General features: G+C 39.0%; 1 protein-coding gene and 1 long non-coding RNA gene across 6 annotated transcripts in view; both read right to left on the reverse strand.

Annotated features, from left to right (window-relative positions):
* LOC139971842 (uncharacterized) overlaps nt 1-15509 on the reverse strand; it is a 47196-nt gene extending 31687 nt beyond the window's left edge. For all 5 annotated transcript variants that reach the window (XR_011794511.1, XR_011794510.1, XR_011794509.1 and 2 more), the window contains exons 1-3: nt 15290-15509; nt 8225-8302; nt 6595-6681 (exon numbers count right to left, since the gene is read on the reverse strand). Coding sequence is in view for 2 of the 5 variants with exons in the window: in XM_071978612.1 (XP_071834713.1) it covers nt 6595-6681; nt 8225-8302; nt 15290-15380 (256 nt within the window). In the remaining 3 variants the exon portion in view is untranslated. The remainder of the gene's footprint in view (nt 1-6594; nt 6682-8224; nt 8303-15289) is intronic.
* LOC139971843 (uncharacterized) lies at nt 272-4164 on the reverse strand. Its single transcript, XR_011794512.1, has 3 exons — nt 3844-4164; nt 2824-3039; nt 272-898 (listed from the first exon to the last, which is right to left on the reverse strand). It is a non-coding gene; the product is annotated as an uncharacterized lncRNA (long non-coding RNA).
* Nucleotides 15510-19063: the final 3554 nt, after the last annotated feature.

Genomic DNA, 19063 nt, shown 5'->3' on the forward strand with positions numbered 1-19063 from the left:
AGACAATGTGGCAATGGTCGCAAAGAAAGAAGCTCAAGTGAACTAGTAAGCATGAATCCTTCCTTCTTCCCTTGCATACCTAACATCTACATTTACTGTACCTTCCCTGACAGTCGAGCCAGTTGTTTCACTGTTACACTGAAAACTTAAATTGGTTCACCGACTAACATAACGTTAGTCCATCTGGTGCCTCTCCAGACTAACATAGCCTTAGTCAGTTGCTATACCGACTAATTTATTCCTTAGTCAGTTGGATTTCTTAGTCGGTCATCTTTGTCCGTCAGCTTAGTCGATCAACAATTTCTTAGTCGATAAATGTATATTAGTCAGTTACATTAGTTCGTGACATTAGTCGGTCTTTACCGACTAATTTATATGGGCCACCGACTAGTTTATAGCAGGTTTTACATTAGTCAGGATGGTGCCTCTCCCGACTAACCTTTCTTAGTCTGTATCGACTGACTAGTTGCACTGACTAGAATCACTGAAAGAATTAAACCCGACTAGTTTCACTGACTAGCATCACTGAAAGAAAAGAGAGCAGAAGAAACACAAATAATGTGTACGTTGGCAGTATTTATTTCTGATAAAACTTCTGATGTCTACAAAGGCTGACTTTCGACAGATAGAGAAGAAATCACTGTAAACAAAAATCTGAAAATATGATTTTATTCCAACAAAGTTAAGACAAGTTAATGGATCAAACATGAATCGCAAAAGTATAGCACTGCACAATAATGCAAAGTTGAATCTTGGGCAAGGGTTCCTCATGACTTTCGTTTTAAAGTGGTACCCCAAATCGACACCAGTTAAGTCTTCACGAACGAAGAGTGTTTCTCTTAACTACAAATGACCTCCCACTTGTCTTCAGGAAGCCAAAATCTGCGCCATTATTGACCTGTGAACAGAAAATATGATATACGTGTAAGCACAGATACAGATATAGCACATGATAACTCACATTATCATAAACATACATTTACATTAAAATTTTATAACATATTGGGAGGTATACATTTAAATCTAGGTCCCTCAAATTATAAGCCAGGAATAGCAGCTTTACCAAATAATTATAAGCTTTGCACAGCATAACACCAAGTTATTTTTCAAAGCTTAATAATTATGTTAATCATGTTAACAATGATCCTAATAGACCGGGAGCCCAGAGGGTTTGGTTAGCTGGGAAGGTAACCAATTGCCTTGTACATCACAATGTTCACAGTGCATTCCTGTATATGAAACCAGACGACTGGCAAACCGACTGTGGTGGGTGTGGCTGGGAGAACAATTTTAAAGTCACCTGATAGCTAACCTAGATCAGTTTTCATGGTAACACATCAAAGTAAGTACAATGTGTCAGGTATGGCCCCAAGAGCAACAAATGGCCATTGCCAGTAATTATAGGTGGTGGGGTACCCCTGCCAGTGATCTACAATTGACCCCTCAAGGCTGACCTAGGTCAGCTCATGAGGTAACCACTTAAAACCTACTGGAAAATGTTGGTTAGGACTTCAGATACAAGGGATGGGCATTGCCAGTACTTTTTATTGGTGAGGTACCCCTGCCAGTAGACCCCCAATATGCCCATCCCCAATTGACCTATAGATGAGCTCATGATGTAACCAGTTGAAAACTACTGGAAAATGGTATCACTTCATATGTAAGGGATGGGCATTTCCAGTAATTTATATTGGGGGGTGGGGTGTACCCCTGCCAGTAGACCCCCAAAATGCCCATTCCCTCATTAACCTAGGTCAGCTCATGAGATAACCAGTTGAAAAATTACTGTAAAATGATAGGTATCACTTCATATGTAAGGGATGGGCATTTCCAGTCATTTACATTGGTGGGGTAACCCTGCCAGTAGACCCCCAAAATGCCCATCCCCCATTGACCTAGATTAGCTCATGAGGTAACTAGTTGAAAACTACTGTAAAATGATTGGCAGGACTCTATATGTAAGGGATGGGCATTTCCAGTAATTTATATTAGTGGGGTACCCCTGCCAGTAGACCCCCGAAATGCCCCCCCCCCCCCCTCATTGATCTAGGTCAGCTCATGATTTAACCAGTTGAAAACTACTGGAAAATGATTGACAGGATTCTATATGTAAGGGATGGGCGGACTCTGGCAGTGGTGGCCCACCAATATAAAATACTGGAAATGCCCATCCTTACAAATGAAGTGATACCTATCATTTTCCTGTAGGTTTCAACTGGTCAAATCATGAGCTCACCTAGGTCAATGAGGGGATGGGCATATTGGGGGTCTACTGGCAGGGGTACCCCACCAATAAAAAGTACTGGCAATGCCCATCCCTTGTATCTGAAGTCCTAACCAACATTTTCCAGTAGGTTTCAAGTGGTTACCTCATGAGCTGACCTAGGTCAGCCGTGAGGGGTCAATTGTTGATCACTGGCAGGGGTACCCCACCACCAATAATTACTGGCGATGGCCATTTGTTGCTCTTGGGGCCATACCTGACACATTGTTCTTACTTTGACGTGGTTACCATGAAAGCTGATCTAGGTTAGCTATTAGGTGACTTTAAAATTGCTCTCCCAGCCACATCCACCACAGTCGGTTTGCCAGTCGTCAGGTTTCATATACAGGAATGCATTGTGAACATTGTGATGTACCAGGTAATTGGTTACCTTCCCAGCTAACCAAACCCTCTGGACTCCCGCTCTACAGATCAATGAAAATTTGACCAAACTTATGAAGCTTGCACGTAAATGATATACTAGACTGTTTTTTTTTTAAACAGGTTATGAAAAGTATCTTTAATATCATTAAACAGTTGGGTACAATAGTTAAACTCACTCTTCCATCTTTTTTTCTCTATGGTACTTGTTCCTTTGCTTTTTGGACTCTTGGATAAACTCTTTTGTTCTGCGAAGGGTACCAATATATCATCTTAAAACATGTCTTTAAGCCATATATAACACAGTTCTCCTCTTCTGTTGTTGCCTCCACACTGGTGTCGTACATCACAGGAAACCTCACCCTTGACTTAGATATTTGGCTTTTCAATTCCTGCTGGAAAAAAGAAACAGCAAAGTATTCATCATTTGAAAAAAAAAAATTAAATAAAGTTGTCACCACAAAGTTATGTGAGATTTGCTTCCACTATAGTCTCAAAAAACAATCCCAAAGTTTGAAGCAGACTGTATAAAGCTGAAAATTTGAACGAGAGTGTCATCACCATTGCAACCAGAATCAAATACCCAGAATACAGAGATAATAAAACATGGGCTAAATCTTTGTTTGTTTTTATGATCTTTAAAATATAAAATTTTAGAAACAGAAATGCACTGAGCCAACTTATTTATAGGCCTAATCGTTTTTAGTTGTTATTTTGCTTGCTCACATAACAAGTCTGTTTAGACCTAGGCTAGAGGAGAATCAGTACTTTGTTACACTAAGTTTGTCTTTCGGTCGTTTTGATTTAGTCTTACTAGTAGTACTAAAGTACATAATGGACCGGCGAAGACTAGAGAATACCCAGAGTTTTAGCAACTGCGTTAAACTGTATCATCTGATCTATTATTTTACGTCAATGAGTTTCATTTAATCTAGGATCAAAAAGAGAAAACTAATTAATCTTAACCTTTAAACTTTGCTACTAAACAGATATGCTTGAATTACAAATAAATGTCAAAAAAAAACATCATAATCTACCAATCGATGCATATACATATACATAAACAGAATAATTTGAATTCGCGCAAGTGAACCCTGCACTACATTGGACAGAAAAAAAACGTGCAATTAGACCAAACTAAACATACTAAATTTTCCGTTACTTCTACATAAAATATCAATACAAATACAGCAACTTACTCTTTTGGCAGTATACTAAAAGCACATGTTATAATAACTTCAGACTATCAAGCTTTCCTGAGAAAAAACGGTTAATACTTCTTACAGTTAACAAGTCGACCGTGAAGGAATGTCGCAATTGTTTCCTAGCGTGACCGGAAAATAAATACTAAAAAATGATAAATGAAAAGGTTAAATAGAACTGAAGCGTGCATCCTGACTGCTCGCAACATATAATACCGTTGACTAGCCAACATAATTTGTTCAGCCTACTGTGACTGTACGTTTGAAGGTCTAGCCTTGCTTATTCAATACCACAAAGCCTACCCATTTAGATTCACATGGGAAAATTACAGGAAATCTTTACCAAATGAGTGTAGACTTCAAATAAACTATTGAGACTTATAGTTCCAGCATTTGTTTGGGAATAAATTAGAAGATTATGTGCCACTGTTCAATCTAGCCCAATACACACATAACACATTGTTAATTGGTGTTTAGAATGCACACTTTAGTGTTGAGAATGCACTGCAGTACCCAGTAGAAGCCTATAGGCTACTCACTGTCATTGCACTTGTGTATTGCGAAACGCCAGCGTGACAACGGTAGCGTTACACTACAGTACTAGTGCCAGTGGCCTAACAATTTACTTTAATTTTACCTTCAAGTTAAAGGAATAACAGGTGGGCCGATGATGGCAGTTAATACCTCCATTCTTCTAAAGACCTTCTTGGGTGATTTACGGTTGAAAGTTGCTTAGAGTGATCGTATGAAACTATGCCAAGTCCAGCAAGCTGCCGTTGCCTCTCGGTTTCCAAATTGAAGTGAATCGAAGTGGGTTAAAATACATTAGTCCGTCGACACCGACTAAGCTACGATTATGGCGTAAATCGGGTGTCCGTATCGTTCTTAGTCCATGGGTTAAAATACCTTAGTCCGTCGCCACCGACTAAGCTGCGATTATATTTTCCTTAGTCAGTGTAAACTGACTAAGAAGCAGCGATGAAACGAAGATTTTTGCTAGTACGTGTGCATTGACTAACGTTACAGACTAATTTAACGTTAGTCCGTGGCAATATTGACTAGTTTATTTTTTCAGTGTAGTAGTTTGCTTTTGGGTGGTTTCCACAGGTTTGCTTGAGTACAGATTGGTAGCTATCAGTAGGTCGAAATAAATGTGACAGGAAATAAAATACTGATTAAGAGCTTTAAAAACTGTTATTGGAAAGGTTTGAAAGAGCAGGTTTGTGGCCTGTTGGATATTGACATGAAAGTATATATATATATATACCAGTACAGACATTGAACACTTTTGATTTGATTTGATTTGATTTTCCACAGATAATAAATATATACATGTGGATGGAAGTCCTCTAAAAAGCCAATTCAGGCTTAACAAGGTAAAGGACTCGAAAGAAAGAAAGAAAAATACATATAAACATAAATGAAAATATAATTAATGTCTTAATAACGAATAATTAATAACATACAATATAAACGATGTATCAATACTGAGAAATTACTTCTTTTTTTAGCGTTTTTCTAAATGTTTCTTTAGATGGTTTAGATTTTATAGTAGCAGTTCGATCATTCCATGTCCTCATAGCACGATTCGTATGGAATGTTGTATTACATAAGTTGTGGTGTGCTTGACCGGCACTTCTAGTGCGGTGACTATGTATGGCGCTGTTAATAGAAAAGAAGCCATGGAAGGCTGCAGGAAGTAAGCCATTCCAAGCACTGTAAAAGAATGTGGCTACAACAATATCGCTAAATTTTAATAAGTTGAACAATTTGAAAAGTGAGCTGGTGTGTTCACGATATTCAGAATGAGTTATATGACGAATGAGTTTCTTCTTTAGGATTTCAAGAGGGTGAAGATAAACATTATGGGTGACAGACCAAATTATAGAGCAGTATGAAAAATGGGGGAAAACTAATGTTTGGTAAAACATTCTAAGAATCTTCTGAGGAAAATAGTGTTTCAACTTAGAAATGATACCAACATTTTTCGCCACGGTGTTTGCAAAATATGTTTTAACCAATGCAAAGGTATAAAAGGAGAAATTAGTTTTAATGACACAAGTGATCTAACTTAACGAGGACGTCTTCACTCATCATTACATGTAGTTTAGACCTAAACATACAGGGGTCAGTTGAAAGACAATATGGTTCTTAACCACTATTGAAAATTAGGTCATAACAGTAGAGTTGGGTCAGGTCACGTCAGTCAGTCGGGTCACGTCGGTCAGTAGGGTCATTGTCTGTCAGTGGGGTCACTTCGGTCAGTCGGGTCAGTGGCTAGCTTACTTAAAGGATGGCTTTAGGTACAGAATTAATGTTGATATGTTGTAGACTATTTAAACATGTATATATTTCTATCAGTCAACGTTGTAATTCAATTGCACAGTGGTAATCATCTGAGTCTCATTAATTTAAGTGGCTGGACTATGTAGTCTAACATGCAGAGACCATTGTTAAGTCAGCTCATGTTGTGATGCAATACAAACACGTGATTAAACATATGTACAATGTTGTGGCCTCTAATAGTAACTTACAAGGAGTTAGAGTTTGTCATGGCAAAAATGGTGTTTAATAAAGACAACCAAGGATGCCATGCTGTTTTTATAAACACATTTCAGATCCAAAAAGTGTAACACAAATCAATAAAAGACAATGTGGCAATGGTTTCTAAGAAAGAGGCTCAGGTGTACTTATTAGCATGAATCCTTCCTTCTTCCCTTGCATACCTAACATCTACATTTACTGTACCTTCCCTGGAAGTCGAGCCAGTTGTTTCACTGCTAGTAGTTTGCTTTGGGGTGGTCTCCACAGGTGTGCTTGAGTACAGATTGGTAGCTATCAGTAGGTCAAAATAAATGTGAAAGAAAATAAAATACTGATTAAGAGCTTTAAAAGTTATTATTGGAAAGGTTTGAAAGAGCAGGTATATATGTATATATACCAGTACAGACATTGAACAGTTTTAACCAATTATGCAAAGTTATAAATGAAGAAATAATTTTGCATGACACATGTAACCTAGCTTAACGAGGACGTCTTCACGCATCGTTAATATATGTAGTTCAAATGTGCAGGGGTCAGTTGAAAGACTATATGGGTCTTTACCACTATTGAAAATTGGGTCATAACAGTACAGTAGTGTTAGGTCATGTCGGTCAGTCGGGTCACGTCGTCAGTCGGGTCACGTCGGTCAGTGGGGTCATTGCCGGTCAGTCGGGTCACGTCGGTCAGTCGGGGCAGTGAGCAGCTAGCTTAAAGGATGGCTTTAGGTACAGAATTAATGTTGATATGTTGTAGACTATTTAAACATGTATATATTTCTATCAGTCAAGGTTGTAATTCCATTGCATAGTGGTAATCATCTGAGTCTCATTAATTTAAGTGGCTGGACTATGTAGTCTAACATGCAGAGACCATTGTTAAGTCAGCTCATGTTGCGATTCAATACAAAAACGTGATAAACCACATGAATTGTGGCCTCTAATAATACTTAGTGTAACTTACAAGGAGTTAGAGTTTGTCATGGCAAAAACGGTGTTTAATAAAAACTACAAAGGATGCCATGCTGTTTTTATAAACACATACAATAATTTGTCTCAAAAGAGATAATTGTTGCCATGAATTAGCAAAGACAATACAAATTAGGCCTAGGTGTTCAGTATGTACGTATGAAAGGTACATCATAATATGATCACAAACGAGTCATATATATGTGCTCAAAGTGATGCAAAAGAGAAGCAATGTTGTGGCCTCAAATGATATGAAGAATGACTTACAAGGTGTATAGATGTTTGTCAAGGCAAAAATGTGATCTAATAATATCAACCAAGGATACAATGTTGTTTATATGAAGTCAAAGAACATGTTTTGGTCCAAAATATTAACATTTAAGCCAGCACTGAGGAAGCAATGTCATCATCAATTTAGCTTTAACTGCGTTTTCCATAGCTTTTAAAGCGTACCTTTATCTTATATAGCCAACCACCTTGGAAATCGGAATAGCCAAAGAAACATCACAGTACTAGCCTAAAACTGTTTCCTTTTTCTATAACTTTTTCAAGATTAAAGGTCTGTTCGAAGTCATCTTTCCACTGACCCAACAGTCTTTCGTAGTTTTTGATATTTTCCTTACATCATTATGATTTAACGTCGTCACAAAAAACACAAAATATACTTTTCATCCTGAACTAACCTTATCAGATCAACCTCCAAAGGTGTAAACAACATTTCGATAAAGGCAACTAGGCAGTTGATTTGAGGGAAACTTGTCTCAAAAGAAGCTCAATGTGAGCTTGTAAAAGCCTCCAATAGTCTGTTACATACAACTTCAAAATTTCACTTTGACCTCAACATAAACGTTTATAATCACCGATATTACCTTGCTCTTCGTTTGATTCGGAAATCTTGTCTTGACGGTTTGTGCATTTAAAGTGCCCCCGAACTCGAGAATCGTCAGCTGTTTAGATGAAACGAAACCAAAACTGAAATTGATAATGTGAGGGAGATTTTAATTTGGCAAACTTCATCAGAATACAAAGAAAACTTCGCTCAAAAACCAGGTGAACAAGCTGACATTCAAATGTATTATGGATGACATCAACACTTCCAGTTTAAAAACGATCGAACCTGATCAGTGTTCCACTACACAACATAGTACTCAGACTTTATAAACCAACACATCAAAAGCATAGACTATGACCTTATATATAGGATAAACATGACTTTTCGCTCCCAAGTTTCATGAATGAGAAATCATTCTTCCAGAGTGTCCAGGAAGATCGCTCTTTTGAGTAGTGAATTTCACTAGATGGCAATGATATAACTTCAAATCTAAACTCGAAACTTAATATTGAATTATTTTTTTCGGTCTTCTCTGTCCTGTTTGTATTTTATGTTTATTTGTTTTTAAATTGAATGCGTTTGAAACGTTCAAGTTGTGTGTAAAATTGCATTATTGTATACACATATACCCATAGACGCCGGTCTTAAATGCAGCTTAATCGAAGAAACTATAAATGCTTCATTTTGAAAACGGTGGAAATATAAATCGATTTGTAAAAAGGCATCCACTTTTGCTTATTTTTGTGATACTTTCTCCTCAGGCACTTTCATCGCGAAAATAAAATCTAACTAAACCTATTATGTACGTATAACTAAGAGATGACGGTTATTTTCATCATGAATATGAGATATACGATTTTCAGTTGCTCGATTGCCATTGATGAAGAAAAAAAATAATTCATGAATATGGTTTCGAATGACCATTTATTGCAGTAGAATCCAACGAAAGATGAAAAGCCAAGGAGAAGTAATGACACAATTTTTAGCTTTCATCAGTTAGTTTTATGCATACGCCTATAACGGATCTGAGCGGCTCTTAGCTAAACGTATATTTGAAAACCAGATTTAGTAGACCTGAAATAGGCAAGTGAGACGAAATGCAAATTTAATCAAGTAAAAATCATTAGATATATTTCGAGACGTGTTTGACAGCATTAAAGCAGTGTAGTGACATATATATGGTAGTATAATTAAACATGGTGGATATTACAGAATCATTGTGGATCGAGGGTTTAAGCCAAACAGGGTAACCTTGCCTCCACCCACCTTTCCACTCAGATTGAATTATAAGCTAGATAAAAAGACCCCATATTAACTAATTTGAAGCAATGAGAAAAAAGTCCAATCTGCATGGGTCTCAAGCTCCAGATTTTTGTTACTATTTAAGAATGATGTTGGCATACATGTAAAGACAGTAATGCAAATATGAATGGATAATGCTTGGATAAAACAGAGAGCAATGTTGGCCTACTGTAGAACAGACATAACCAAAGAATTATTCCACTGATAAGTGCATATACATGATGAGTGATAGTCATTGCATTTATTTTGTTTTGTATAGACACTTCTGGATAAATGCATGGTGCCTGCGGGCTCCTGGCGTAGTCTGGACCCAGTGTACGTGTGACCATGGTGGAGTTTAAGATGGCAAGATTATCCTTCAGCCTGCGGATATTAAATCTGGTTGTGTTCAGCCGTGCATGACACGACCCCTTTTTTACCTAACAAGCCTAGTCCAGTGTGTCAGTTTACAATGAAGGTATAACATGGTCTTCCAATTGAAGGTTGTGATGAAGGGTATAGCATTGTCTTCCTTAAAAATGTAATATATTGTAATTGCCTGTCTTCATAATCCATGAGAGAAGGGAGATTAGCCTTTTGGGGGGGGGGGGCAGGCGCGTAGCCAGGAATTTGCCAAGGGAGGGGCGAAACTGAGATTTGACAATGCAAACTATCTAAGCGTAGCGCCACCATGGTTGGCGCGAAGCTTACAAGAAAATTTTGGCTGTAAATGCCTCCCAGATCGCTGGAAATGGCACTTCCCAGGCCTTGTAAGTTGCATCTTAGCATTTTCTCTTTTGAAAATACTAGCGATATCATAAAAACATTAAAACAAATTAAAAAATATGCTCAAGGGCCAGAGTGGCTTCAAACCAAAGTAACTGTAAACAACTGATATTGTATCTACATTCGAAGATGAAGTTTGAGGATTCCCTGGACAGGGTTAAAAGTGGCGCAAAATGAAAACAAGCACTGCATGCAGCGACCACAAAATAGGGCAAACTGTTACCCGCGTTGTGGACTCGAAGGTAAGGTGATGTAGTACCAAACCAGTGCAAGTTGAAGACTTTTATAGATGTTACAGTGTCTTATGGATCTCAGACAACAAAACTACCAAGGAGGTGTAAGAGCCACATTACAAAACAATCTTTACAAAGGAAGCATTTAGCCTAACTTATATGTTCATACACAGTGGCGGGCACAGGACCTAAATCCTAATCTCAATATGCCACCGAATGCAGCATTTGACGCTTTTAAGGATTTTTTTAGGACGAGGAGGTGGGGGGGGGGATAACCCCAGACTCCTTCAATCGAGTCGATGTCAAAGACATCTGTGCTACCCCCCCCCCCCCGTTAATTGTATTTTGGCTCTTATGCTTCGGAGGAGGATGAAGAGCCATGAAGTAAACAGGAACTGTTTTTCCAGAATCTTTGCTTTGAATATAAGTCTAGCCTAATATTATGTGTAACGAAAAGAATATTGTTTATACCAAGAATGACAGTTTATCAGATGGTAAAATCAGATCTGTTTGCAATTTGATGCCGATTTGGGGACCTCTTGGATGAATCTATGGAGTGGAACGTATGGTTGAGACATGGGCGTCAATCCAGGGGGGGGGACGGGGGGACACGTCCCCCCCACATTTCGATGGATGGGGGAAACAATATCAAATGTCCCCCCACACATTTGGAAAAAGAGTAGTGTCGTGGCTCTATTTGGTTACGTCTTACACATCTTAGGATTCATATCCTCGAATATCACTCAATGTTGCTGAATCGAGAATTCCACCCAGATCTCGTGAGTTGGTACCCTGAGCTCTCCAACAATCTTTAGCTTAGTCTGCCTTTATTTCGAGGCCAGTTCCATTCGTCGTCGGTTGAAGGATATAGACAAATATTCAAGTTGATGAATCCAGTGGTACGGGCTATGTTTGATGAAGTCGAAGCTCTCTTGCGGTTGCTCCTCGTCTCCTCCGCCAGTTCGACGGAAGCCGAGAGATTTTTTAGTGCTTTGAGGCGTTTGAAGACAAGGCTACGGAGCACCATGACTCAACAGAGGCTGAACCATGTGATCGTGTTCCATATTCACCGCGCAGGGACGTCGTTAGAGGGCGTGTGGGTGTGTCTCACCCCCAAGCCATGGTAAAACTGACGCTAGTTGGAAAATTGGAGTGCAACAGTCGGAATTTCCGGCTGTCGCACTCTAGTTTATCTAGGCCTTTTCATATAATTTTTTTTAAATTTCGGTCAAAATTGACCTTTAACCTGTCATATTTACCACGTTTTCCTTGCCACTTTGGGAAATTGTTTCTCGCGATTCTTATACTCCACCGTACAAAACTTCTTATGATTTTGTATACTTCAAGAAAATGCCCAATAGAACTACCGTCATAGGCGTAGGAGCCCAATTTGTTTTGTTGGGGCGGGGGGGGGGGTGGGTTGTAACGACTTGCCCGGAAAATATAACCAAAATTTTTCGCCCGCTACGCGCGCATCACGCATGATCATGTGCATATCATACAGGCATGCATCGGTTTTTACACCGCATGCAAATAGCATACAATCGTTTTCCGTCTTATTACCCTTCCGTATTGGTGATAATTGTTGGGTAATAATAATATCAGTATAACAACTGAAAAACACATTGTAAATTATCCAAAAAGCTATCAGCATATTGCCCAAATTTCACAAAAATATTTGGTTGGGGTGGGGGGGGGGGGGCAATAAGTTTTTTAAATGAGTGCCAGTGGGTACAAATGTATCTCAACAAGTTCGTAACAGAAGTGCAGTCGCGAAAGATTGGGTTTTCTGACTGACACTGACCGTATCGTTGACGAGTAGCGGGAGGGTGGGGGGTACAAAGCAGCAGATGGAATTTTCTGGCTTCAAAACCGATTTTCAGCCACTACACCCCCCCCCCCCAATCATCAGGCCTTAGCGACGTCCCTGGGTACATGGTGGTTACATAGTACGCTCCGACCAGAATTCACCCGATAACCAGATGCAAATCCACCTAGCAACCGAGGTAACTTGCTTGAGGACTCTAACGAACAACCACTGATTTATTTTCATGCCTTCATCACTTTAGCCACCACTCACATGGGACCTATTCTAAGTCTGACGATACATGCGCATGTGTGAGGTCCTGAAAACATAATAAAAGTTGTTTGTCTTGCTATCCTTGTTTTCAAATTTCATGTAAATGTATTCTCGTAGACCTAGCAACCTGGTTTAACATGCTGGCGCCAAATTTGCGCTAAGCTCGCTATACGAACTCGGATATGGGCTGTGCCTTACTAGTTAGTTACTTAAATTATTAATAATGGCGTATGGGGAAATGCACCATTTTGTGGTATGACTCCCAGGACAGAAAGTCGAGAATCTCACATGCAGTCGCGGCGGATAGCTTCCTTCGCCTATATGTCCGGGGAAATTTTGGGACATCGTTCCTATAGACCAGGGGTGGGCAACCCGCGGGCCACATGCGGCCCGCCAGTGATTTTTTTGCGGCCCGTGAGATGTCTCAAGAAAAAGAAAAAATCAATCTATTTTACATCATCACCAAAAGCGAGCTAGCTGCTTAGAATATATCTGCACTTATGATGCTGTCAGGTTGGTCTATTATCACCATTAATTATCAACAGGACTGTATTGACATTATGGTTTTGTGAATACAGATAAAGTACACACACCTATTGCTTGAACGTCCTCGGAATCAAAGGTTTGAAATCCGCAGCAGGCCGTTGGTTAGGTGCGGCCCTGTCAATCTTTCACTCCTAAAATCTGGCCCATTCATTCAAAAGGTTGCCCACCCCTGCAATGGGCCTATATCTGAGGCCCTGGGGTCAGTGGCGTCGTGCCCATTGGGGCCCGGGGGGCACAGGCCCCCCCCAAAAAAAAATCAAAGGTGTCATAACATTTTGTCATAATTTAAAAAAAAGGTGTTTTCGAAATCGAAAAGTAGACTAAATATTCAATTGCTCTTTGATGGTCGTTGCGGATTTTCCACACACCTCAAAGACCACATATCGGGATTAGTAATGCCATTACCTTTGAATATGTTTGTCCTAAGCTCGCGTTTGATACAGTCTCAATTAACTTGGAAAATAATCACTTCGTTATGGCGCGTTTTACCTTAGGTTTCGCTACTTTCACTTTTTCTGCCCATGTTTTCAAACGGCATGGCTTTTTCTTCACCCAGTCACCACTTCTCACGGGCATGGGCGGCAAGGGCGGCGGAACCGGGCGGGGGGGCACAGGGGTCACGTGCCCCACTTTTCCCCAGGTTAAAAATGTGCCCATTTTCTACATAAAAATTGAGGTGTCTCAAAAGTTAGCAAGAGGCCAGGGAACCAGAATGAACGCTCGGGAAGGGCTTTTTTTCCGGCCATCTGAGGGGTTTGTAAAACCAAAAATTTTCTACTACGCTCTGCGCCAACTGATGGTGGCGCTCCGCTCAGATAGTCGTGCATACAACTTTGCAACTCCTGGCTACGCCTCTGACTCTTAGTGAATTTCTGTGGGTCAAACTCAAAGCTATTTTGAATGAAACAAATTTGTTAAGATATTAACAAGAAATAAACTCTAATTCGGAAGATTCCTACATTAGCAATTAGCATGATTTCGCCTCATTTTGTCTCAAAAGAAAACTTGTTCCTTGTTTCCCAATTTTCACATTGGACATTGCAGTGCTAGTATGCATATTTTCCTTGAGAGGGGGGGGGTGCGTTGATGGAGTGATGTGTGTACACAAATAAGATAATACAATAAGAGTTGTAAAGGGTACTAAATAAAAGGCTGCATCAGTCCAATCGAATTGCTGCAAAGTGCCCTTTGATGTCGGTGCCCCCCAGATTAAAAGTGCTTCCGCCGCCCTACACGGGCGGTGATCATGGATCAGCCAACACGAAAATGTTTCGATATCTTAAGGCGCTTCTGGGAGGCGAGGAATTGGTAAACTTAGGAATAAATTGCGATTACTTCCTTCGAGAATATTTCCCAAAATAAAAAATTGCCGGAAATTTTTATCAATTTTAGGGGTGTTGCTTTCTGCCATAATGCACGGGAAGTGCCGTTTCTTGCAATCTGAGGGGTCTGCCATAAGAAAAATTTTCTTGTACGCTGCGCGCCAACCGATGGTCGCGCTCCGCTTAGATAGTACTTACGGCCGGAATACTCGAATCGATTCCGTCCCCCCCCCCCCCACGTTTCAAATCGGATTGACGCCCCTGGGTTGAGAATTGTAATGGTTTTGCTAAAGCCTATAGGCAAAGCTATATTGAGTGGACTGATCGAACAACATGAAATGTTTGATATCAATGCTCTTTGGGAGAATTTGAAAACTTCAGCTAATATTTCTCTTAAATTGGTATGCCCCTACAAAATTTTCTCCGCCCCCAGAAAAAAACCCTGCTTGGCCGGACTTTTTATTTTCCTACTGCTAATGAAATTTAAAAAACGCGAAATTTTTCATTTTTTGGCGCCTAACTGGCAACGCTGGCTTATATTCGTACAGCCCAATTGGGCTGGAAGTATAGCATGTAACAATTCACCTTTGCTTTTATAAGGAGATCACGGGTATGACCCTGGGGTCGTTGAAGGAAACTCTCATGTAGGGGGTCTGGAGGTCCGGACCCAGAAGAAGAAAAGATAAATTTGACATTATGCATTTCTGAGGTAAATACTTGTGGCAATAAATTAGGTCTAAACTTATGTCGACACGGTTGTTATATTACAGAACACTTTTTTGATTGTACATTCATGGATACTCACGACCATATCATTATTAAAAATTATGCATGTAATGTAAAATTATGCCTACCTTGAGACCTTCCTCCAAGAAGCAACATGACAGCAATCAGAAGATGAATAAGAAAAGGTGATCGACACTGCTTTAATCCTCCTTTCTCCATTTTGAACAAATCCAGAAGCGGAAAGGGAAAAACAATCTAAGTTTATCAAATGTGTCTTTTCCTGTGGTAAATTGGTATATATCATATATGTATGTCTTGCCGTCTCTGTGATACTAATGAAGATTTAATGAGTTTTCCAGTACTTATTACCATCTTCATAGAGTGATATCCAACAAAGACACACATGTAGTGACTTTTCATTGGTCATTATAGTGGCTGACGTATGTAATGTTTCATGCATATACAAGATCAACGATTGTGATTATACAATGTGAAAGTTATGTACAAATTTCGTGTTCAAATCATATCAAATATCAAGTTGTAACTCTGGAAGCCGCTGAGTGGTCGATTGGTAGACGATACCTATACAATATGAATATTCAATGAAAGTTGCTTACTCTCAATTGGCTGTTTGTCCCTCCAACACCCAGTTAGACTGTGACAGCTCGTTAGATGTCAAGGGTTAATTATCTTCTTTCATATGACACGTTTTAAGAAAAATTTGTTGTTGCTATGCAAAGCAAAGTCACATATTCCATACCTTTCGAGGTTTCTGCATTCTCCGATTGATCAATTTTCCTACTCCTCGGGTACCAAGTTTCTCTTGAAAAGAGGACAAAGAATGTAAATGACGTTTTCAAAAAACATTTGTATCCGCGTACTTCGTGAAGGGTTTCAGAGATGTTGTGATGATCCTTCATGGTAGCCTATATATGAAAGACTTCTGGTGACCATTGAGCATCCATATGGCAGTAATGCCGTTTATAAATCACAACAATATTAGTGTATCAGGAGAACTTGAGTTGTCATCAGACCCAGATCAGCCCTTTATTGTTCTACAGCTAATAGGCAGGGGTGCAACAACTGTTTTGTAGGCCTACTTTGGAGGGGGGGGGGGGATACGATGTTAAAGTTTACATAAGATACAGTAATACTGAACATTGAAAACCAATATGAGTTCACCGTAGTTTTGTTACACTCGTAGCCCCAGTCCCCTGACAAGCAAGAGATGTTTGTTCACGAGGGTAAAACCAAACTACTGTGACTGTGACTATTTGTGATCATACCGGTCTTACGTCAAAGCAGGAACTTGCTACAGACATCTTGGTCAAAGTTACTATCACGAATCACTTGCAGAGGGAATAGATACTACACATGATCACGTTATACTGTTAAATGTTTACTGGTGATCATGATCATAGCCAATATGCTTACAGGTATATGTAGCAGCGCATGCACAGGTGGAAGCCGGAGGGAGAGGGAGAGGGGAGGGGGCTCTAGAATTCTTCCGACTGATTTAGGTAGGGGGCATAAAACGGGAACAGTGCTGGCACTTGATCTTAGCCAAAAGTTATGATAATCTCCAAGATCCTGAGCACAACTCCTTTACAAAGGGAACAGTTCTTTTCCGTGCTTATTCAAGGGCATATACACGAGAGCGACAGCTAGTTCGAGGTGAAAGTCTTCTGTGAACGTCTACGTCACAATGGTATTATACATTATTAACTGGGGAGATGAATAAAGGGCTGTGCGGATCTGACAATGAGACACATTGACCGTACACAATATATTGTGTAACCACTGTAATAGGATCCAATCGACAAATATGATTGGTTCAATATCAATTTGAATATTCATATTATCGAAAATGATCAATTTAACGTCATTGACGGAGATATCATCAAGATCAGTGTAAAAAACAGAGAGATCAAATAATTACATATGCACAACTAGTCGTGTACACGGGCAAATGTTAGTTAACATTGTAGAAATAATATCATTGTTTTGCATCTAATCCCCCTTACTAAACACATTTCTGAAAGCGGAGTTATTGGTCGCCCATCTCTTTAGATTCGTCCCAAAAAACGGACTTCGGCCCACCTTTCGGGCCCGCCAACCCTCTCAAAATTGCAATTCGTAACACAGGTTACAGTCTGTATGGTGTCATATCAACATAGGCGGCCTTAATTAAACTTAAATTCTCTTATTCTTGAAATAGGGGAGGGGGGTTGTCTTTACCCCCTGGTCTTTATACAATTATTGAATTATCTAGTTCCAATATTATTTAAACATGTTAACTTCAAAAAATTATGAATTATATAAATAACTAAATCCATATCTCGATAGGCATGCTCAATATACCATACCAAAACAATATCATCGAGGGGGAGGGGATGGGATGGGGGGGGGTGGATAGAGGGGAAGTCTGGTGGACAACGGCTCAGTCCTCATGAGATATTAATCGGTCGTTGGCTGGTATGTTGGACGATTGTTGGTCTTTAAATATGTAGATTCTCGTGTTTGGTCGTCTACTGGTGATAATGTTATCCAAAATTGTGTACCGACCTTAACTATCAGTCAGCTAGCTAAACCGTTACGATATTCTCTTGTTATTGAACAATAACGAAAATTAATATAAACTCAACACCAAAATTGGCTTTTTAGGGAGTGTTTCATTTTTAACAAAAGGACTAATAAACTATTGATGGCGATATATGGTTTTCTTCTTTTCAAATTTAGAGACATCTATTTCGCAGAGAAAAGATTTATATTGATAAGTTCTTTGCATATTAACAAGTAATGTTTTTCTTTTAATCTTGTAACGGTGGCCCTGAGGAGACGTCCGAGTTGTAGAAAATTGTCAAATTATCAAGTTGGTGATTTGCATGTATATTTGTTTACATTTACAAAAAACAACTCGATATTTGTCGAGTTGACACGTTACGATAACATGACATTTGAAGAAAATTGTCAATTCGTAAATTGTCGAGCTGTGGCGTTAGATATGTAAAACTTGACAAACACGTCAATAAACAAGATAAGTGATGACTCGTCAAGTTACAGTTAACATGACATCTTGACATTACATATCAAATTGTCGCGATATCGCGTAACTCATACCAGGGAATTGTTCCTTGCTTATACTTTACACGATAGGACTATATACAACTCATTTGTCCTCTCAGAACCACCGTACTTCTCAGAATCACTTGTGGAAAAAAAAATAGAAAGCGGTGGCAATGACATTTATGTATTCATATACCTCTATTGTGTTTGAATGTAGCTTAAAACAGTTGAACGTCAAATTTATAGAAAACTATACTATTAAATGAAAGCTCTAAATTAATTTCTAGTAAAAAAGGGCAACTTAGTGTGTGTTAATGATCGCCACAAACTGTCGTAAAATATTCCATATTAATAAAAAATAAAAAATTAATCAGAATTTGTTATTGATATTTTTTGGAGGTTGTTATGGCGACGGATTTCATTTTCACTGATACTCCAGTCGGCGATAGATAACAAAATTTATAAAAACACAAAAATATGAAACTATTCCAGGTGAATGATTATTTTGGACTGATGAAAGAGGAATAAATTATAAATTTCCAGTTGAAGTTTGAATTAATTTCCTAGGCAACGTTTATCAGTTAACATCAAATTGATAGGACCAGAAGTGAACTTGAAGCAAGCAGATGTGATGTCAGACGTACAATGATAAATTTGTTTCGGGTATATGTTGTTGTTGTTGTTGAAAGTTACAACAAAAAAACTTTAAATTGTGCTGCATTTGAAAACGATTTCATCACAGTCATTGGGATTATTGTGAACTTCACATCACTTAGGGGTAAATTTGGATCCCCTATCTAACCCAATTTTAAACAACAAAGTGAATTATACAAAGG

Source organism: Apostichopus japonicus, chromosome 8, assembly GCF_037975245.1.
Source record: "Apostichopus japonicus isolate 1M-3 chromosome 8, ASM3797524v1, whole genome shotgun sequence".
Taxonomy (NCBI): Eukaryota; Metazoa; Echinodermata; class Holothuroidea; order Aspidochirotida; family Stichopodidae; genus Apostichopus; species Apostichopus japonicus.